We start from the raw sequence: 23,464 nt of genomic DNA on the forward strand, positions 1-23,464 counted from the left end.
TTTTGCCCGATGGTATAGTATGTACTTATATGCCATTTTAAAGGGACAGTAACGCCACAGGAGTTTCATTTACCTTACTGTGGGCAAGTATGAGTGTGACCACTGCATGTTGTAAAAGCATAGAATCCTGTCCCAAAACAGAAAGGTCAGAGGCATCGCTTTTCCCTGCAGTTTTCAGCTGACCTGACTATAATCACATTCACTAGCTCATATCAGCTAAAAAAATCCTACTAAAAGGTAATATTTAATATGAGACTTTACCAGCTCCATGACAAAATGCCCTCATCCACCATTACCATGGTAAAACAAATATTTGATGCATCCATAATTAAAAATTACTTACTCCAGCAAGTATAATTTTGCAAGGCCAGGGAATCAACCAATACATAAGTCATTCAGTTTATCTTCCAAGCCTGAATGAAGTTCAGTGCTCATGAAATAAATGGACTGGAAATACTAGCTAGGGAGAGCCTGGCCAAGCAGCTGTATAATATAGATATGTAGATATACTCCACCCTAATTAAACTCATGTCACTTATGAATTATATAGACTTGAATACATGGCTGCAGTGGTAAAAACTGAACCCATAAAACACACACAGCCCCTTTCCCACAATCCCATGGCAGATGGAATTTATAGTAACTACAAGAATTGTTGCTGATTTTTCATCTTTACAACTTGTTTCCTCTATTTCTCGCTCCACTACTCATCTACTACTTTTGTCCTTTTTCTGTTATAATCAGGAAATAAAAGACACTTTAGCCAAAAAATGTGTTCGCTCCTGACTTAAGATTCCATTCCCTTCACTCTCAACCTATTTGCTTTCTAATCAGAGATTTTCTTCTCTGGGACACTGTAGGTTGAAACAACTTTGAACTCAGATGACTATGCTTTCCTCCTCTGAGCTCAGAGCAGGAGTTTAGAATTTCAAAGCCCTTTCAGTTGCATCTGGCATGTCAGTCAGTACCTGGTCCTGTAGGGCCACAGGAAATCCCATCTCTCAGTCTCTCTTATTTCCACAAAGATAGAATGGGCTTTTCTCCCTGGAGAGCTTACTATAAAAGTAACAGAAAAACCTCAAACAGAAAGAAATTGAAGTCTGTTTTCACAGTCCCATTTCAGACATAAGAACATAGGAATGGCCATACTGAGGTCAGACTAAAGGTCCATCTAGCCCAGTATCCTGTCTTCCGACAGTGGCCAGTGTCAGGTGCCCCAGAGGGAATGAACAGAACAGATAATCATCAAGTGATCTATCCCCTGTCGCTCATTCCCAGCTTCTGGCAAACAGAGGCTAGGGACACCATTCTTGCCTATTCTGGCTAATAGCCATTGATGGACCTATCCTCCATGAATTCATCTAGTTCCTTTTTTAACCCAGTTATGGTCTTGGCCTTCACAACATCCTCTGGCAAGGAGTTCCACAGGTTGACTGTGCGCTGTGTGAAGAAATACTTCCTTTGTTTTAAACCTCCTGCCTTGTAATTTAATTTGGTGACCCCTAGTCCTTGTGTTATGAGAAGTAGTAAACAACACTTCCTTATCTACTTTCTCTACACCAGTCATGATTTTATAGACCTCAATCATTATCTCCCCTTAGCCGTCTCTTTTCCAAGCTGACAAGTCCCAGTCTTATTAAACTCTCCTCATACAGAAGCCGTTCCATACCCCTAATCATTTTTGTTGCTCTTTTCTGAACCTTTTCCAATTCCAATATATCTTTTTTGAGATGGGGCAACCACATCTGCACACAGTATTCAAGATGTGGGCGTACCATGGATTTACATAGAGGCAACATGATATTCTGTTCTATTATCTATCCTTTTCTTAATTATTCCCAGCATTCTGTTTGCTTTTTTGACTGCCGCTGCACACTGAATGGATGTTTTCAAAGAACTATCAACAATGACTCCAATATCTCTTTCTTGAGTAGTAACAGCTAATTTAGGCCCCATCATTTTATATGTATAATTGGGATTATGCTTTCCAATGTGCATTACTTTGCATTTATCAACATGAAATTTCATCTGCCATTTTATTGTCCAGTCACTCCGTTTTGAGAGATCCTTTTGTAGCTCTTCACAGTCTGCCTGGTCTTAACTATCTTTAGTAATTTTGTATCATCTGCAAATTTTGCTACTTCACTGTTTACCCCTTTTTCCAGATCATTTATGAATATGTTGAACAGGACTGGTCCCAGAACAGACCCCCAAGGGACATCACTATTTACCTCTCTCCATTCTGAAAACTGACCATTCATACCTACCCTTTGTTTCCTATCTTTTAACCAGTTACCAATCTTCACTCTTATCCTGTGGCAGCTTACTTTGCCTAAGAGCCTTTGGTGAGGGACCTTGTCAAAGGCTTTCTGAAAATCTAAGTACGCTATCTCCACTGGATCCCCTTGGTCCACATGCTTGTTGAGCCCCTCAAAGAATTCTAATTGATTGGTGAGGCATGATTTCCCTGTATTAAAACCATGCTGACTCTTCCTCAACAAATTATGTTCATCTATACGTCTGACAAATATAGTGTCAACCACCTTACATAAATAATCCCACTGAAATTAATGGGCCAATATCTGCTCCAGCCGAAGGACAATGAACTCATTCACATAAGTATTGTGAACAGATGCTCAGTTGGTAGCTGTGGTGCTATATAGCCAGCAACTTTTTTCCCCTTTACATTAATACACACCAGGAAGCCGTAATAACGTATCTTCCTTAACAGACCACTACTTAAGCTAGAGAGAGTAAAAATGATTTTGAGTTTTGACCCAGGCTAGTGTCTATGCTGACAGATGCTAAAATAATTCACATATTAAGGAGGGAAACAAATTAACTGAGGGCAAGGATTACCATGTCAGAAAAAAGGAAAAAAAACCCAAACATTTCTCCCCACTCCACTTTCATGGAACACTACAAAGAACAGGGGCAGGCAAACTTTTTAGCCTGCGGGCCACATCAGGTTTCTGAAATTGTATGGCGGGCCGGTTGGGGAGGCTGTGCCTCCCCAAACAGCCAGGCGTGGCCTGGCCCCCTGCCTCACCCACCCCCCTGTTCCCCGATCACCACCGGAACCCCCAACCCCTGAGTGCTCCCTGCCGCCCCATCCAACCCCCCCTCCTTCCTGACTGCCCCCCCGGGACCCCTGCCCCCATTCAATGCCCCATTCTCCACCTTCTGACTGCTTGGACCCCTGACCACACCCCCCAAACTGCCCTGCCCTCTACCCAACCCTTCCCCCCTCCCCCCCACTCCCTGCCCCCTTACCGTACTGCCTGGAACACTGGTGGCTGGTGGCGCCCACGGGAGCCAGCCATGCCACCGCGCAACACAGAGCACCGGTCAGACTGGGCTCTGCAGCTGCACTGCCACAGGAGCTTGCAGCTTCGTCACCCAGAGCCTTGCACTGATGGCGCAGTGAGCTGAGGCTGCGGGGGAGGAGGAACAGAGGGGGAGGGGCTGGGAGCTAGCCTCCCGGGCCAGGAGCTCAGGGGCTGGGCAGGAGAGTCCCGCAAGCTGTAGTCTGCCCGCCTCTGATAAAGAACTTTTGAGAATACTGCATTTCTGCTCTAAATTGTTAGATCACTTATCAGGCATAAATTTCATTCCCAGGAATACTTATTTCCTTAATTTAGTGAAAAGACAGTACACGAAATAGCAATTGACTAAGCCACAATACTTTGGAAACAAGTATTAGCTGGGATTTTACCTGAAGCAAGACAAAGTGAGGGCAAAGTCAAGAGGCAGAAAGAAATGCCATGTGCTATGATTTACTGTTCATAAAACCCATCTTCTCTGCAAACCAAAATACCACAAAACCCACTGTGAGGGAAACGGAAGGGGTTTTTCTATCCATGTAGTAAATCCACCCCCTTGAAAGGGGGTAACTAGGTTGACAGAAGAATTCTTCCATTAACCTAGCCGTATGTACACCAGGGTTTAAGTTGGGTTAACTATGTCCCTTGGGAGCATGACATTTCTCACACTCCTGAGCAAAGTAGCTAGGCTGACCTAAATTTTAGGTGTAGCCCAGACCTCAGATGCATAGAAGAGCACGATGCCAATACACGTTGAGGTAATGGCTGTCTCGTGTTCTGGTACTTTTCTCTTCCCCAGCAGCTATTTCCCATTCTCTTAACCCCATCTTTTCTTAAGGTTGTAAGTAACCACATTTACTTAAGCAGTAGAGCTCTTGTACCCACTTTATGTTGTAGTGAGCAAGAAAGAGATGGAGGAAAGAAAATTGTTAAACACATAGAAGTCCATGCATGTTTTAGAGTAATTAGGCCTAATATGTTTTCCCAATCACCACTACTCCATCATCCATTCCAGGTTTCTAAATCCCCACTTATATTACAGTGCCCAGAGTATTACACAGATTTAAAGATTGCTCCTCCTTCCCCCTCAAACCTTAGCTCATTTTCACTTCTTTTTTAATGCATCCTAGCTCCTCTCTTTCCTTTCAACTGCAGCCAGTAACCAGACATAGAGTTAAATTAGAACAAGGACTAAGTGCACACAAGTATTTTGCAGCAAAAGCTGGTGCCTTCCCACGCCTACAGTGCTAGGAAGTGAACCCAGCTTACATCCAGAGAGGAGTGCCTGAGTTTCCTCCCTTTGGTTGTACTAACAAGCGAGTGTTTAGTATGCAGAAAGAAGCGGGGGAGAGAGGGGAAAAGCAGGCAACACAACAGTGAGAGGGAGAAACTCAGTGCCAGACTTCTGCAGCAAAGACTGAAAAGATCCCACCCATGTGGTGAGGCTTTCTCCAGTTCTCACCCAGCCACCTCCGAAACGCTGCTGTGCAAATCCCCTCCTGTGCTCCTCTACCCATCACACTGCAGTAAAGCCAGGCCACGTGCCCGAGGGACAGGAGAGAGAGAGATGCCCGTAAGGGAAGGCAGAGGCTGCCCCCTTATCCCCTCCCTGCAACGATCGGAGGACGGCGGCTGCCCCCTGGCACCCAGCCTGTCCCCGAGCGCGTGCCGAAGAGGGGGTAGGAGGCGACACCGTCACCCTCAGTCGCTACTGAGGAGTCGGGGGCCGGGGCAGGCTGGCACCCCAGGCCCTCCCGCCAAGGGGGCGCGCTCGGGGCCTCGGGGAAGAGAGACTGAAGCAGCACCCTCCCTCCAACTAACTCGCTACCCGCCAGAGACTGACAGCAGCGCAGACCAATCAGGGAGGACCTTTCCCTGCTCCTTCGGCCCAAGAACCAACGCTCGCGGGCGCAAGCGAAGAAGGCGGGCCCCGGTAGGCCCAGCATGTTCAGCTGCGCCTCCCGCTGGGCCGCGGGCCCAGAGCCCATCCCCAGTCCGGAATAAACGCGGAACCGCCGTGAAAGCAGCGAAAGGGAGCCGCCCTCCGAGCCTCGCCCGCAGGGGCCCTCGCGCTGCGCGCGCGGCTGATCCTCACCTGGAGGGTCTCCCCAGCGGCGGCAGCTCTGAGAGCTCCGGCTCCGCTACACATTCAAACCACGGTGAGAGGGCGCGGCGGCGGCGGCGGGGACGCACTGACCGCATCACGCTACGCGTGCGGAGCTCAGCCAATCAGCAAAGACTTAGCGCCTCGGGCTTGGGCCAATCGGCGACATCTTCGCTCCTGAGGCTGGCCGGCCAATCGCCAGCCTCCTCCCACAATCCAGCCAGCGGGGCCGGGTCAGCTCTGCCCCCCTCCGGCCTGGATGGGCTGCCGCCGCCGCCCCTCATCCCCACAGCCCCAGACGGGCAGCCCGAGAGCGGCTCTAGCGGCCTTGACGGTGGAGCTCTCTTCAGTTCTCGTTTTTCAGCTTTTCTCGCCGACCCCCCGCCCCCCAACGGCCGGAGACTTACATTAAAAAACCGCCCCCCACCCCGCCCAAGCAACCTGAGAGAGTCTCACCTCGTCCCGTGACACCCCGCCAGAGCGTTAAGAAAAGCAGCAGCTCTCGCCTGGCTCGGTACAAAGCCGTCACTTGAGTTGGTGCCATGCTACTGCTCCTTGCCGGGCAGGCGAGCCCGTGCAATTTACCTTTCTCTCCAGGAGCCGCTCAGGAATGTCCCCGTCTGCAACTCATTTAATCTCCAGCTTCAGGCATCAAGGCCTGCCCCTGTCCCGTCTCTGCTAAGCAGCCAGCCAGCGCTCATCCACCCCCTTAATTTCTACCATCATGCTTCAGGAATAGCTGGAATGGCCTCGTGTTTTTTTTGTGGAAAGATGACTAAGAATTGCATGGAATTTACAAGCACCTGTAAATAATTTTAAAAAAAAAGAGGAAACTGACAGCATCAGCTTCCCACTTGTGCTCAACAAGACCATTTAGTTCAAGCTGCCACTGTAAGTAGTATGGTGGGTGAGGCAATATCCTTTATTGGACCAACTTCTGTTGGTGGCAGAGACAAGCTTTTGTGTTCACACAGAGCTCTTATCAGGGGAGGGGAAGAAGCTTACTCAGTGTCACACCTAAATACAAACAACAACAACAACATATTATTTAGCTTAAACTACTTAATACATTTCAAGGGACCATTCAAGGTGAAGGGGCTTGTTAAAACCTCTCCACTCAAAGGCAGGAAAGGGGGGGGGGGAAGTGGGTCATAGATTTTTATAATAAACCATATAGCCCATGTCTCTACTGAGTCAGTGATTCTTAATGTCTAGCACAGTTAGAAATTTTAGCTCTCATGCTCCTCTTTTGAAGGTGTGTGCAGGTTTCCTTTACAGAGAACTGATAGGACAGATGGAGTAATTGCACTGTAAAATATGTTCACCCACAGATGATGTGATATTTTTCTTATTTTCCTGTGTGAGTTTGAGAGTGTAGTGATTGTCTGGTTTCACACATAGCTTCTATGAGAGCATTTAGTGCACTGGAGGAAGTACCCATGCATCCAAAGCAGCACCGAGGATACTTCAGTCTCACTCTGGGGGAGCTTAGACTCCTGACAACCTTTCCTCATCCCCTTGCCTTTCCCTGTCCCTGTCCCAGCCCCTCTCTTGGAACAACCTAGCAAAAGCAGGGCTAGTATGGGGACCTTTGCTAAAATGGAATCAGTTTTAAACGTAATCATAAAACTGGATGCTATAGAAATCAGACTACACAAAGGGTTTGGATATAGACCACTCTAGTAACTTTACAGCAATATTAAGGAATGCTAGAGGAAACTAATAGCGGACAGTAAGCACTATCTCAACCCATAACATTTTTGGAGAATTATGTCAAAGTAAGATGGTCATTTAATGCACTTCCCACGTAATGTTACTGATTCCACAGACTACTAGACCAAACAAGTTATGTAATATTTTGTGTGCTCAGATTAAGTGTGCATATTAATGTTCTCCCACTTGCATTAAAAACTCTGATCCCAGGCAAAATGTTTAAGATGAGATGCAGACCCATGGCAACATGGTAGTTTGTGTTACACCCATTGTGGATATTCTATTTCTCAACTCCCATTTGTATGCAATAATTATTACCACCCTGTGGTTGCTGTTACACCTTTAGGTCTCATTTTCCCTGAGAGAGGTGTTTTTCTTGACACTCCAATTGTGGCACACAAAAAAATCTGTCAGCTAGTGGCAAAATAAGAAGTCAACAGAAAACTAGACTGGCCATAATCTAAAGCTAATAAAGAAATTCACACTTAGGCAAATGACATCAAACTAAGCCTCAGGGTTCCACCTCAGCTGACATTGTGCAAGCTAGGCACCATTTGTCCAATTTGGACAGATAAGGTGTTATGGCCTGAAAATGTTGCAAATCAATGTAGTAGGAAAAGTTTAAGACTATTGTAGAGGTTTTGCTATAATTGCAGTGGTACTAAAAAAGCACAGAAAGGTCTGTACTGCACCCTAATTAAAAAACCCACACATCTATCATCAGATAACCTATGCCTTCTATTTTCTCTTCCTACAGTAGAAGAGATTGTTCTATTTTATAGTTGTGCCCAAAAATATTTTAAATCCATGAACATCAGATGAGTGTCAATGAGGATTAAGTCAATTTGAGTTAAATTTAGCTGAGCATACAGTGCTCATGGCAGGAGCCTGCTAGTTAGAAGTAGCTTTCATAATATATTATTCTGCCTACCCAGGCACTCCTCCTAGCTTCTGAAAAGCTACTATTCAGGTGAGTAGTAGTGGCAGTTAGAAATGATTGTTGTGGAAGTCAAAGTGGTAATATTCTGATTCCTGAATCACCTGTTCTCAACCCTTCCTCTTCTCCCCCTCCCACCAAAAAGAAATAAAAACACTAACAGGTACTCTATGGAATAGTAACCTGGAAAAAGACTCCTCTAATCATGGAAACATACATAAGAACTTATACTTCATTGCTCGTAGAAGAATTATAGGAAATTCACAATAATAGAATGGAATTCTCTTGCCAGTGACCACACACACTTAACAAAACGAGATATGAATAGTGGACAATTCTGTATTTGTAAGTTGCCACTGATAAGGAACTGCCCCAATTTAAAGTTAGCACAATTTTTCCTACATATACCATTACATTAGTGTTTAAGCAAATCACTTTGGTTAACAATATTGCATAGGCAACTTTATGCAGATACATCTTGACTATCTGCCTTCTTTGAAAATTTGTCAAGTGTTTTGTTTTGTTTTAAAAAAGCACATTACCACCATTTCTATTTGTTACTCACCATACACCAAAAGCTTTGATGTTCAGACGTCTGAAAACATGAGTGATTACATCTCACAAACTGGATATACCACAAAATAGTTTCACATAAGATTTAATTACTACATTAAAAACCACTTCACTTTTTAAAACTTTATTGATTTACCACCTGATTAAAGCATGGATTATAATAGTATTATACACAATATTTGTATGTAGAAAACTTTACATAGTTTTTATTATATAATTTCTGCTATTCTCTCAAAAATGTATACATCCATTGGGCAAGGAACGCTTTTCATTAAATTACTGCTATTAAATGCACTTAATATGGAAATCTTTAAGAAAAAGTAACTAGTAACTAACAGGCATTTTACATACATAAAACATACATTGTGCACAGAAAGTACATTTTGTTTGAAGTGGCAGAAGTGATTGAAAAAATTTAAAGACATTTTAAGTGAGTTGTACCTTAGAAAGCTAGTAAATTGACTGCAGGCCAAGGATGGAATATTCTTTTAAAACATTCATCAGTACATCACTACAATGTTAGATTTTTTAAGCTAGAAGAGTTGTACTAGAATCTTGTTGTGTCTGCATTTTAGAAGCTACAGAAATAAGTGAAATCACATAGGGAGAAAAAAAAACAAGGTTCAATATAACATTTTACTTTCACCATAACAAGCAATAGAAGCACCAAGATGAGGGTAATTTGAAGGTTTATCCTAATCAGCAAACAACTCTCCCACTGTCTACCACCTTCAAAGGGTTCCAGTAAAAAAAAAAATAGTAAAATCATAAACATGCAGATACTCCACATTAATACCATTAAATTATAAGTCTACCTGTCATTTGGGGCATAACATTTAAAATACAGTATCTGTGTACTGCACACGGAGGCCTAGATCCTTATCAGAATATGCTAACATGGACCCCTGTTCTCATGCATAGTCCCACTGGAGCCAGTGAGACTCCACACAGGCAGTGGGAGTTTGTGCCAGCAGACCCTGGTTCAGGATCAGAGCCAGAAGGTGATTACTCGGAGTTTTGACTGAGCACTCTTAGCTTTGTTATTATGATGTCCATGGGTTATGGCCTTTCCAAAAGGTACAGAGAAGCAAACAGCTGGTGTAAAATTAAGGGCTTCAGACATTACATTTACTAATGCACCATTCCCTATACAATCAGAATGGTTTTAGAAACCTCTGAGACAGGAATAAGTCTGTTATAGTCTTTCCTCACCGCATACACTACATGGTAAAGCTAGAATGTTTCAGATGTCACGTATGATCAAATATCAATTTTTAGCAGTTTATAAATGGTATATAGACCAATAAAATCCTTTCATAAGGAATCAATCTAAGGAAATAGTCACTCAATCCTAAGGCTGTATTAAAGGCGCTCCAACATTGATAAAGGCTCTTAATTTTATTATCTTGAGTATCCATATATGTACAAAGACATGTTTATTAAAACCACTTCAAAACTATTTTATGTTGAAAGAAAACCCATAATGCCATTTTTGTGAAAGAATTTGGAGAAAAAAATAAAAAACCCAATTCTCATCTCAGATTTTAAGACATTAGTTGTATTGCTTTCATGCTGCCTAATAGGGATAGAAAGCATGCAATCTGAAAGGTAATGTTTTAACAGGAGACAGGACTAAAATCATATACTGTACATTAACAGTGAGAGTGACATTCAAACATGAGAAATAAAATCTAAATAAATAGTCCTATTTATTTTCTTACTGTAGTTGATGAAACAATACAGTAGAAGGGAATAAGTGACTGCTACACTTTACAATGCCACATAAAGGACATACACTGACTTCAAATGTAGCAAGTTAGTTATGTGCACTTATTTTTCAGTTTTTATTCATGGTAAAATATAGCCATATATTCTTTTCTACTGAAAGAATTTATATATTTCTAATTTATACTTAAAGTAAAATCCCAGTTACTTTTCTTTGGTATTAAAATTAAATAGACAAAATAAGGTAAGTGAAAACCTTAGAGCACTACTGGCCAAAACAAACTACATTCATATAAAGTAAGAGCACCATTCTGACTCTGAAGAAACCCACAAAAAATGAATCCCCATCAAATCCAAAGCTTGGATTTTCCAATGCTATATTCAACTTTGATTGCATTAGCAGGAAAAAAAAAATCTCTATTTACAAAGCAAAAAGATAAGTACTAAAGCCACAAATGTTTTATTTCATTCAATTAACACTTATATAGTTCTTGTATGCAAATATGGGTAGAACAAACGGTGCTTGGTAACACTTTTTCCATCCTTAATACATTCAAGAAGGTGGCGACTTTCCTCCTACCCCTCCACGTGGATCCTATACTGTCCTTAGAGCTATGGTTTTAAGTCACTTGCAAATACAGATAATCCTATGGACAGGTTCAATTCTGTTGAACTTCAGTTAAAACTGAAAGTGCATCAGAGGAATCATTGTAACAAGAACACTAGAGTCTGGTATTTCCAAAAAAAAAAAAAAAAGGAAGTCACTAGGGCTAATAAAATTGCAATGTTAAATCACAAGTTTGCTTCTTGGTTGCTTCCAATAAACAGGAATGTATTAGAACGTGTGTTATAGTGTGTGCTTAAGTAAAAAAATTAACTAAAGCGGTCCTGGTGGGAACTAGACTTTATTTCCCCACGCCGTACTGACATAACTTGAAAGTTGAGGCAATAAAATAACCAACACTGTCAAACTGGCAGTAAAAACACATGTCCTGATATGTATTAAAGAGATTACTTCTGGCTAAACAGACATCTTTGCTACAATATATATATTCAAAAGGAAAGAGGTTGACAAACCAATGTTATTTTTACTTCATCTCTTCAGTGCACATGTTAAAGAAAAATCAAATAAATAACCCTATTCTTTAATTTTACCATCTCATCTAGATAATCAGGCAAAATATAAAAGGCAACGAAGAATTTAAAAAGCTTTCCAACTCCTAATAACTTGAGATTTTTCTGAGTTCATTTCAGAGTATGTACTCCTGACACATCTAAACCTTCCATGAAAGCTGACCTTGGAAGGTTAAACACTGCTACTAAAGTGTTTTAAAATGGCTCACTACATAACCTGCAGGAGGAAAGCCTTTCCCCCCAACTGGTGTATCTACAGCCACTCCACAATAAACTAAAAAAACACACTAACTGTTCTAGTCATGTGTACACAAAGAAAAAAATCCAGCATGATCTTTTGGTGGCCACTAGCCATTGCAGTATATTTTATTATTAACATGTGCGCTAACATCACAAGCCTATACAACCATATTCAGTATTTCCAAGAGGAATAATTTCCATTGAGGAATAATTTCCAGAAGATTTATGGGAATAAGCTAGAAGGTACCAGACCAAACAACTGAAGTAACTGATTTGCAGAAACAGAATTAATCATAAGAATGACTGGCACTGAAACAGACTTTACATCTATTATGTTAATTCTGTAGGCAACAACTTAAATAAAAATCACTGAATCCTGCTGATATAGCTCTATTTTTGTAGGGTGGGCAGAACAAAAATGTGTTTTTCCAAAAATGGCATCTTGATCCAGATGATCTGCTGCTCTCTTGGCTTAGAGACAGATATCAATGACTTTTGTTCCTCCTCTTGAATCCATTCCTTGAATGTAGCATGACTAAAGCTTTGTGAATAAGCAGCAATGGCCAGTCTTACTTGGGGCTACCATGAAGGTGAATGGGTCCCAGTTGTCCGTAACTGCTCCTGTGGTATCCAGATTTTGAACACTACACCTATACGCAGGAAGAACTTCCGTAGCACAGCTCGGAGCTCAGGAATCAGGTCAAACTGCATGATTTCACAGAGGTACGGGTAATAAGTTGAAGCATGTGCTTTAAACTTTTGTGGAAAAAGAATAAAATGACTTAATGCAAGACAAAAATAAAAAGAAAGTTACTCCCATTACCTAGAATGTTACAACAGTAAAACTCAGGAGTTGGCATTGTTTTTCCCAGTGAAGAGAAGGAACTATCATCAAATGCTCAGGCCACCACTAAAGCCAATTTCTTAACTCTGTAAAGCAGCAATATGATATTTCAGACAATGTGACAGTGCGCTAGTTCAGTGCTGGGAATTTCCTATTTTGATAGCTATACATAGTTAAGTAAAATATTTTACATTTAAATATTTAAAGTATATTTGGATGCAAGTATAAATTATTTCTAGCTTTATCTTACCTTTTCATCACTGATTTTAAGTGTTTTTGTTAAAAGCAACAATAGGAGATTGGTCCAGGCCTCTCTATGGCTTTCTGAATTTACTGTTATAAAATAGGCCAGTGCTTCACTGCACACACTAGGGAAAAAATTACACACATTAGCACAGATAAGGGTACAAGCAAACAAAACAAATCAAGTTGATATACATGTCCCCATCTGTAACAACAGTATTTTGTGTTTAAATGCGAGCTGCACTAAGCTCCTTTTTTTCCCCTAGTTGTCTATCTACGTTTTTAATCAAGTTTGTTATTGAGATTTGCTTTAAAAACCTGATGGTGCTCTACTAGCAGAATGGGAAAAGATTTTTTTCCTCAACCTCCCTCCCTCCATACTGAAAATTTTTAATTACATCACTATAGTAATCATTAAAGAGATACCAGTTTGATAGCCCAATGAAGAGAAATCCTTTTCTGATCCTCAGACTAGGTATAGCAGTGCAAGATTCCCCCTCCAAACCAGCACTCCTTTAACAAAGATCTGTCGAGACCTTTTAGGGACAGAAGCGGGGTTTTTGGTCCCTCTGGAAAGGGCTGCCAACAAGAGGCACAATCAGTGCCATTTATTGTGCTGATTTCTGCTATAGTGACTAGAAATGGATAGACGTGTCCTGTTACGCACACTGATTTAAGAAATCAACTATAAGCCAATAGGTAATGGTAACCAGACTACTGCCAGCCTCAGCTGGATTTAAACTAACAACCTATAAGTTCTCCCTACACAGACTCAATATCAATCCTCTGAGCCTCCAGTCAGCAGCAAATCATCTTTAGGGTAAGGATGAAGATATCTTTATTACCTCTTGTTGCCCAAAGTTCCAAACTGTGATGCAACAGATACCTGAAAAAGTTCACCAGGAACTGGGCTATATGGTGATTGGTGCTCACACCCTACCCACCCCCCACAGCAGAAAGGCCACATAGTATCCATTCTGAATCGACTTACTTCTGGTTGCCAAAACCCTTTTATTAGAGTGCCCACTTTTCTATCCCTAATCAATTTATGATCCATCTGCTCAGCTACTTTGAATAGCAATATGATTAGTACTGCACTGGCACCCAGAAGTCCCAATCAGGATCAGCGACCCACTGTGGTAGGTGCTCGAAAAACAGACAGTCCCACTAAAGAGACTTCTTGAAGCCCAAGATTCATTAGGTAAAATACCATTCTTACTTTAGGAGTCGTCGTTGTATAGCATCCCAAGAATCTCTGCGGCTTTCATCAACGTACATTCGGAAGAGGATTCTCAAGCAACAGGCCAAGCTGCTGGTCTCTTGTTTTAAAAGATTGGGTTTTGACTTACCCTTGAACCCTAGAAATGAATTAAAATTGGATACATTCATACATCTTTGGATATAGTTTAGAAACAGTAAAAAGCATAATTAAACTTCTAGATACCAGCTAGGCAGACCAACTTACTGTAGTGCTGCCTAAATCATTTTAAGGGATAACTTAATTACACAGAAATGTTTAAAACAACTAATCCTGCAGGCTGTTGACATGACATCTGATGGGAGCATGGTCAGGGTTTATCATGGAGCCTTAGGTGGTATGCAAGTCACTTGTGAGGTTTAGATTTGTAAACTACATAGGTTTGGATTTGCCTCTAAAATACCTGTGTATTTTACTATTCGATCCAGATATGGTCCCACAAAACTCAGCTCAGCACACACAACTCTCCTTACATATTTTATATGGTGTTTTATTCAAAAAACCAGACCAGACACATACACACCCCCAAAGTCAGAAGCAAGAGCCTTGCAAAACTGCTTGATATAACTTTTTTTTTTTTTTAAATAGCTCCCCAAGTTGGTACAGAATTACCACCAAGTACCAGTATTGGTCAAAGATACTGCCACAAGGTAGCCCAGTGATTAGTGATGAGCAGGGATCCTATAAATCCATTTGCCATGGAAAAAGGTAGAATTTGCATTTTTACAGATAATCTTCCGTTTCTACATTTCGTGAAAAAACAAACACATATATACAGTAGAACCCCGTTTATCTGAGCCTCCATTATCCGGCTCTCCATATTAACCAAACTGAAGTGGACAGCCCGAGCCTGGCTGCCACCCAGGGCTGAAGCTCTATGGATTATCCAAATATTTGATCATCCGATCTGACCTCAGTCCCAATTAGATCAGATAACTGGGATTCCACTGAACCTATATGTATTGTGGTTAGAGAAATTAAAGTTCAGAGTTTCATTTTAATCATGGAAAAAAATAGGTTTTTATACCTTTGTATCAGACAATATTTTTATTGTTATTTTTTTTAAATCATGGAAAACTGGCATCTCTGGTGATGAGCACTTCCATGCAAGAAGATTGGATTCCACTGATCCCTGGGCCAACTCCCCTACCATCAATAACACCCTCCCGACAAAGTTATATTGATGAAACTGAATTACATAAATAAAATCCAATGTTTCCCATCGTGTTTCTATTTCATTGTAAATGAAGTAGGTCTTTTGATCAATATTTCAATTTTGTAATTAAAGTAATCAGAAAAGTGACAAGTCTAATATAGAGCAGCTAAGTAGCACTATGTGATTAAAAACATTAAAGATATACTATATTTGGAAAAAGTCACTTTGCTATACTACATATTCCTACCTTAGGGTAAATATTTAATAAACCCACAAGCAAGAAAGCTCAAAACCATTACTAAGTAACATGTGCTCACCGGCTCTCCATAGGACAGTTCGCTGCTCATAATTTGAGTTAAAGGCTTTTGAAAATGAATGAGATTCTTGCAAACAATCCAATAACTTAAAAAGATGTTGTGAAGTTATGTACTTATACATTCCTTGCTCTTCTGTGTCAATGTGGATATCTGCATCCAGTGTGTCCCTCTGCATAGAAAATCAAGTTATTAGTGGTGATTAATGGAGAAGGGGTCCAAAAGAACTCAGTGTGTTATACAGTGAAGTACCTAAATCCAGAATAATTCCATTGTCAGAGATGTAAATGAAATTTACTCAAGAGTTACAGAGCAAAGTTCTGCCCACAATAACTACACATCTGTTTTTATGAGACCAGTGGGTTTGGAGAATGTTAGGGCTGTGTGTTTCAGTGTTGTGCTGTGATTTAGTGCTTTCCTTCCTACTAGTGTATTTCCAAAAATACTTGATATAATTTATTTTAGCAATTAGCATAAGATTAGATCAAAAAAGAAGACCTCTATTTCAAGGCACAGAGAGGTCCTGTTGAGTGATACAAAGCACTTGCCTGCCCACAAGGGCCGATTCACTGCCTCTGCAGAGCTCTGAAGACTGTCAGACAAGTTAACTAGTCAGATATATAGTTCCACATGCTTAAGCAGATGCTGTACAATGTAAGAGTTCAGCTTCTTTGCCTTAATTAGAGGTTGCATGTATAGAATCTTATTCTCTAGATTTGTAAGACATGCACCCATTACACAAGCCTCTGACATAACACATTAATAACAGACCTGCCAACTGTCAGGAAGCAGACAATCCCAAAATATCAGCTTCACCTCTACTCCCAAGCAATAGAATATAGGAGTTAACAGGTTTGGTGAGGGTGGTTAAGACAAACCCCGATCCAAACCCCTAACCCAGCCCTCTACTGGAACAAGCAGGTGGGCCTTGCACAGTGCTCTCAAGATCAGGGTATTTGGACCTGAAACATGGAGTTTCAGAGTTAAGGATTTGTCACTGAAGACAGCCTGCTATCAGCCTCAGAGGTGAAGCCTTGCTAAACAAAGAATAACTTCTCCCCCCACACAGTGTGCATTCTAAGAGAGATGCTCCTTTCAGAAAGTACAGTGCAGAACAGTGGTCCCCAACCTTTCTTGTGGGAATAGCATATTGCTATTCCTAGAAGACTGTGGCGGGCGCTAGATACCCTGCTGTCAAAATTCCACCGCTGGAAAGCAGCAGCAGCAAGAAGCGTCGCCGCCAAAATACGACAACGCTTCTAGGCGGCTTTTAGGTGGCAGGGTGTCCTGCGGGTGCACAAAAATGCTCCGGCGGGCGCCATGGCGCCCTCAGGCACCACAGCACCCATGGGCACCGCATTGGGGACCCCTGGTGTAGAAAGTCTGTTCAGAAATGGGAAGTTCATACAGGAAGTTACACTCTATTGAACCCATTTTAAAATTATTATGATTATAGTCTTAATGGTTGGAAGGCCTTCCTCAAACTGTAAAGCACTACAAAAAGTGCTAATTATTACTAGGATAGTAAGATGCAAAGACAAAAGATTATTATGTTCAGAATCTAAGATAAATTACCTGGGCTGCAGCCATGTGCTCAGCATCCTCCTTCTTGCTAGTTGCTGGGTAGAATACTATGTTGTCAATGGTCTGTATCAATTCCAGCTGCACCACACATTTAATAAGGAGGCCAGCAAACAGTTTCTGGTCTAATAGAATAGAGGAACTCTGGTTTTCAGTCTAGTTTTAGAAGTGACTTATGATAAAGTATGTGTTAAACTAAAAGACTAAAACTCATATTTCCACCAGCATCTCCATACCCACTTATTTTGTGTGTTATCTTTGAAGTACAGTACCATATTGCATAGTCAAATATTTTCTCCATTATAATTATAATCATGGTAGAAATGGGAGAGTAGATTATGTGCTTTGGCTGGTAAGTTTTCATTAAAACATTAGGGCACATGAAGCACCGATTTAGGAACCTCAGAAAGTTAGGTGTTTTTTTTTAAAAAAAAAGTTAGAGCAATTTTTTTTTGTTTTTAATTAAATGACTTGGGTCAGTGACTAGAGGTTGTGTTGAAGCTAAAAAACTTTACAGTGAAATACATCCTTACTTGCATAAGGACCGCCTTTCCAGCTGTCATCTGTGGGATTTGAAAACTGACTCTGTCCCCTTTCCGAAGCATTTTTATCAATACTGCTTAGAGACTGGCGATCCAGGTCCACATCCTAGAAGTGACAATTGAAGATAGAATTCTGTTTATCCAATGTACTTAAAATTTGTCACAACTCAGTTTTCACATGACATAACTAATGTGGCTTAAGTTTTCTACTATCAAAGTACTGAGATAGTCTTGCATTTGACTTTATGATCTTTTGGCCCTGGCATAGAGCATTAGTCTGTATTTAATTCCAGTATGTGTCTTTACAAACAGATTTACCACATTAAGTATTTCTAAACAGAACAGTTTAAGTCTTACCAAATGCTTTTCAGATGAATCATCCTCCATTCCTGCTGGCTTCCATGTCAGCAAGCTTCACAGAGAAAAGAAATCATAAATAACCTTTGCATGACAGCTGGTCTCAAAACAAATTTATGTTGGACTAACTTACACATGAGGAATGGTGGTTTTGAAGATTTCTAGCATACAATTGCATGTTTGGTCCCAGACTTCAGGACTGAATTTCTGTCCATTTAGTATCACCAGGTTTTCTAGACAGTTTGTACCTGATCGAGCCAGCTGTTCATTATCTGTAAAATAAATTATCCTTATTTATTAATCTCTCAGCTCTTCTATTCAAACAATGTGAATTAAACATCTACTGTGCTTGCCAGTCATTATGCATGTTTGTTATTATGATGCAATTTGGTATTTTTACCAAATTTCCAATAGCTCAAAGCTTAGAGTGTAATCGTTATTTGTGTGACAGTAAGCACCAAGATCAGGACCCTAGTGTACAAAGACAGTAAGAATCCCTACTGTGAGGAACCTGCAAGCTAAACAGACAAGACAAATGGAGAGAGAGGAAAGAAGCACGGAGAAAGAAAGTGTCTTGCCAAGGTCACAGAGCAGACCAGTGACAGAGCTGGGAATAGAGACTAGATCTCCTGACTCCTAGTCCAGTGCCCGAGAGGCTCCAAGTCATTTTCCCATGAAATAATAAACAAGGCACAAATGGAGGATTTAAGGACAGTTTGAGTTTAATTCACAAGCCACCCTTTCCCTCCCAGTCTTCCCCACATATTCTGTGCTGTCTGCATAAAAAGGTTATGGTAGCTGACCCCTTATGTCTCTTGTTCAAGTAAGTATTCTAACTTTTTAGAATGCCGTCTATATAGATAGAGGGACAATTTTCAAAAGCGTGAAAGTAATGCGAGATTAAATGTTATTCATGCAGGAAACAAAAAATGCTGAATTTGCCAAAAGAAAAGACAGAGAAAAGTCACTAATAGATTAAACAGCATGAAAAACATTCTTGCAACAGTTTTAAATATATAAATAGTGGTTTATTTTCCTTGCTTTGATTACCTCGAGAAAAGAAAAGTTAAAGCAAAACAATGTGTATATGTATGTAAATAAGCTACCTTGTTTTACACACCAGTGTAACTGTGCAAATATGTCAGGAAGAAGGATCTCATTTAAAGCTTCATAAAACTGCGTGAATACATCACAGATTGCATAAAGTGCATGGTTACATGTAGTTGTCATCCATTCAGATTTCTGCAAGACAACGACAGGCCTTTATTTTTGTTATGGTAATTTTTGTTATGCTGAATGGAAAGAACGGGTTCCCATATTATGGTGGTACATGGCATAGGATTGGCTTTACTATTCATGTCTCTCTGCATACAGAGGAATATAGTTTGGATAAAATTGAACCATCTTGTAAGTACCTTGAGCCAGGGGTGATTAGAAACTAGTTACCATTTGGGTGTAGGAACACACACAATACCACTGTCCAGGCTGAACCAGTTTTGTTTTTTAAAAAGTACCAGACGTCAGTCTACCAGGCCTAAGAATCTGGCTCCTTCCAGGAACAGTAGGATTTCACTAAGTGGAAGTTTAGGGGGTTTATTTCACAGTTGTATGGAACCTCTTACTTTTGTCATAACAAGATCCTTCAGAGGGCTTTCATTACCTCAGTTTGTTGTTCAGGAAGCTTCATATTGTCAAATATCCGAAACACAATCCTAAACAGATCTTGCCACCAGTGTTTTTCAAAGGTATGGCCATAGCTCTTCATTATTTCAAACATCACTGTTAGGCCTCTACAATAAGGAAACAGGAATACAAAAATAAGATGCTAAAATGGTTGCCTCTGATCAGAGTTTTAATAACTGAATGCAGCTAAAAAGCAAAGATCCTCTTTACCTTGTCCGAACATCTAATTTGCATCGATTAATGATGCAGGAAAGTTCAAATAAAATAGGGAACCATCCTCTGACCCAGACCCTGTCTCCAGTAGCAACATTCATGTCATCACTTGTATATTCTCGCAATACCTGAAAGCCATTTAGAGAAAGATTATTACCTTTCTATTAAGTCACATCTACAAGACTTCAGAATTAAACTAAACTAAATTGCATCTTCTAAACAGAATTTGGCTATTCAAAATTTAAGTAAGTAGTGAGAAGTCAAAGCAGATATGTGATTAACCCTTTCCTAATTTGTTTCTCCAAGTACCTCCATGAACACTTCTAAATAATAAAAATATTCATCTAGTTCTTTTCCTACTCTAGGTTTAAAAAAAAAATATTTGGCTCTTTTGGTACATTGGAGACAAGATTTCAGATCAACCTCTTAACTGCACCCACATTTACACACAATTGCTCATCCAAACAGATGTGTGTGCGCAGTTCTGCAGAAGTCAATGCTGTGCTTGTGCATGCAAGAACTGATGAACCTGCAAATCTTGCAAGATTAATGAACCATGTTAATTAGGTAACTTCAGCCTAGATTCTTTTAAACAGAATTACTGTAATATTACATATTTATACAATAGGGATTTGGCATTAAGCTCTAACAGGATAGAAAGTGACATGCAATATGACCGTAAAATTGCGAGAGTCCTAATTTAGAGTTAAAAGTTTACAATTTTTGTTTAACAAAGCTGCAACAGCCAATTTTATCCAGCGATTTCCACACCTGATTGAAACAAGGTATTCCCCATTTTCTAAGGAGGATGTCTAAGGTTGACTAGCGTTAAGTATGTTCTGCTAGTGCTAAACAAGTGTCTAATTTGGGGTAAACTTATTCACTAAGACCATAAAGTCCACGTTTAAGAGCAGAGTCTTGGCTATAGGAGTAATCACAGTTTAAAACTAAAAATTATTACAAGAACAGAAAATACCTGTGGTCTTTCTGAAACATATTTAGCACAATAACGGATAAGTCGGATTGCTTCCATACTGGTGTCCGGAAATGCTGCATTACAGGCAAATTCAGATAAACATTTTACAGCATCCTGGAATGAATCTATTGCTGCTGGAAAATGCTGCTGAAAAATATTGGCTGGGGAAAACAAAGGAAAGAGAAATGTCTTAAATATACTAATATTGTATCAGACTTTTTGAGCCAGAGCCTCCACTGATGTAAACTGGCATACTTTCACCGAAGTCAATGAAGCTATACCAATTTGTATCAGCTGAGGATTTAGCCATTTGATTGCATCAATATTAAACACTGAACAGTATTACAGAAACACAGCACAATTTCTTAGTGTATACAACATGTAAACAGTATTAATATAAAAAAAATCCATGGGGGGAGATGGAAGAGAGGAAAGAGGAGAGAAAAAAGTTATTCTGTTAGTTTATAAGTATAATGCTATTAAATGCAAAGAGCAGTTAGGCCCTACTCTATACATAAGGCAGATCTAACTATATCAGCGTACAAACTCCAGCCTTGCTCCCGCCGATGTAAGTGCCCTACTACACTGACATAACTCCTCCACCTCCACGAGGGGTGTAGGGCTTATATCAGTGTAGTTAGGGCCATGCAGTGTCAATGTAGACACTGTGTAACTTACATCAGCTACTGGCGGTCTTGTCAATTTCACAGCTCTGCTGGAGCTCTGAAATTGATAAAAAAAAGCCCAGCTCCCCAGTGAGGATGCTGCTGGGTCTCTGCTCCAGGCCGGGCTGTCACCTGGGCTCCTGGTGGTGCTGCTTCGGATCCCCACTCCCAGCTGGGAGCCCAGCAGCACAGAGGCTCCCAGCTGGGAGTCTGGCTGCCCCCCAGCAGGCTCCCTGCTTCCCACCAGAGGCGAGAAACCTGAGTGGCTTCCCCCCCGGCTTCCTACTGGGAGCAGGAAGGCGAGAAGCCCCTGGGGACAGCTGGGCTCCTGGCAGGGGAAACTTCACAAAGCTGAGCGCCCTGGCTCTAAGCCCCCCTACACTGCCACTCTTCAGTCGGTGGAAGCACTCCTCGTGAGGACACGCACCACTGACAGAAGGAGGGTAGTGTAGACATCAGCCACCACAATAAATTATTGTGGTGGCTGTAAGTCGACCTAACCTAGGTTGGTTTAAGACAGTAGTGTAGACATGCCCTTAGTTTCACTTTTTAACTCGTATAGTCAATTTCTTCCCTGCTGTAAAAAGCACTTAAACAGCAACAGAGCAGAACAACAACTTTTACAAAAGTACACAGAGAATGTTTAAAAATAAGTTTCAGGGCATATATTACAAGTAATATGCCATTAGAAACTAGAATTACTTCATTTCAAAAATTTTGAGTACACAGTGTCCCTCCTTTTTAATTAGAGCACCAATTTGCCCAAATATCTTTTTAATAGAAGAGTAGATGGCTCTGTAGGGCTAACTCAGCAAGTAAAATATCTAGGGCTGTTGAGTAATCGCAGTTAATTCACACGATTAAAAAAAATTATTTGTGATTAATTGCAGTTTTAATCGCACTGTTAAACAATAGAATATCAACTGACATTTATTATAAATATTTTTGGATGTTTTTCTACATTTTCAAATATGTTGATTTCAATTACAGCACAGAATACAAAGTGTACAGTGCTCACTTTAGATTATTTTTGATAATTTTTACAGAGCAAGTATTTGTAAACAAAAGTGGTATTTTTTCCAATTCACCTCATACATGTACTGTAGTGTGATTTCTTTTACTGTGAAAGTGCAACTTACAAATGTAGATTTTGTTGTTGTTGCATAACTGCACTCAAAAACAAAACAATGTAAAACTTTAGAGTCTATAAGTCCACTCAGTCCTACTTCTTGTTCAGCCAATTGCTAAGACAATCAAGTTTGTTTACATTAATGGGAGATAATGCTGCCTGCTTCTTGTTTACAATGTCACCCAAAAGTGAAAACAGTTTTTTGCATAGCACTTTTGTAGCTGGCACTGCAAGGTATTTACATGCCTGATGCGCTAAAGCTCCAGCATGTACTGTTTAAAAGACAGAGTGGATAAAGCACTGGGTATTCGAGGGGGTATGGGTGGGTTGCATTGTACTAACAATCTGACATGACAAAGAGGGTGGGGGGAGAGAAAGTACTACTGCAACATCTGATCCAGCCTTGAAATCAAGTCATTTGTAGTTTTTTTTCCCAGTCTAAGGAGAAGTGAGAGGGTGGAGTGTCTTAAATCGCAGTTAATTATGATAAAGGGCTGTGAATAGATTATGCTTGGACTGGGAAGAGTTTTCCTCTAGCCATCCATGACATTTCTAAGGCACCCATCACTGCCTTTGCTGGAGGCTATATATCAGAGACACAGTACTTAACTAAATCTGGAAGGCTAATCTAGGTGCCCAGATGTATTATATAGGGTTGAGAGAACACTTTCATATTACTATTAAAAGTATTTCATATACCCAATTGGATTCAGATTATATTCAATGATACTTACAGATCATGCCATAAACTATC

General features: G+C 40.6%; 2 protein-coding genes across 5 annotated transcripts in view; both read right to left on the reverse strand.

The window, feature by feature from the left end:
* The window catches only part of CSE1L (chromosome segregation 1 like), a 35,278-nt gene extending 29,245 nt beyond the window's left edge, over nt 1–6,033 (reverse strand). Inside the window, exon 1 of one of the 4 annotated variants that reach the window (XM_075118776.1) lies at nt 6,013–6,033. Coding sequence is in view for 1 of the 4 variants with exons in the window: in XM_048819980.2 (XP_048675937.1) it covers nt 5,884–5,971 (88 nt within the window). In the remaining 3 variants the exon portion in view is untranslated. Of the gene's footprint in view, nt 1–4,785; nt 4,807–5,418; nt 5,534–5,883; nt 5,991–6,012 lie in introns of those variants that run through there. The other 3 variants (XM_048819980.2, XM_075118775.1, XM_075118774.1) reach the window with 3 other exon arrangements.
* A 2,686-nt stretch (nt 6,034–8,719) lies between these two features.
* The window catches only part of ARFGEF2 (ARF guanine nucleotide exchange factor 2), a 59,541-nt gene continuing 44,796 nt past the window's right edge, over nt 8,720–23,464 (reverse strand). The window contains exons 28-39 of the mRNA XM_075118777.1: nt 20,917–21,077; nt 19,938–20,068; nt 19,705–19,834; nt 19,151–19,286; nt 18,178–18,316; nt 18,045–18,099; nt 17,679–17,793; nt 17,140–17,270; nt 15,568–15,736; nt 14,056–14,194; nt 12,844–12,961; nt 8,720–12,505 (exon numbers count right to left, since the gene is read on the reverse strand). Of these exons, the coding sequence (XP_074974878.1) occupies nt 12,329–12,505; nt 12,844–12,961; nt 14,056–14,194; nt 15,568–15,736; nt 17,140–17,270; nt 17,679–17,793; nt 18,045–18,099; nt 18,178–18,316; nt 19,151–19,286; nt 19,705–19,834; nt 19,938–20,068; nt 20,917–21,077 (1,601 nt within the window). The 3' untranslated portion in view covers nt 8,720–12,328. The remainder of the gene's footprint in view (nt 12,506–12,843; nt 12,962–14,055; nt 14,195–15,567; nt 15,737–17,139; nt 17,271–17,678; nt 17,794–18,044; nt 18,100–18,177; nt 18,317–19,150; nt 19,287–19,704; nt 19,835–19,937; nt 20,069–20,916; nt 21,078–23,464) is intronic.

Source organism: Caretta caretta, chromosome 13, assembly GCF_965140235.1.
Source record: "Caretta caretta isolate rCarCar2 chromosome 13, rCarCar1.hap1, whole genome shotgun sequence".
Classification (NCBI taxonomy): Eukaryota; Metazoa; Chordata; order Testudines; family Cheloniidae; genus Caretta; species Caretta caretta.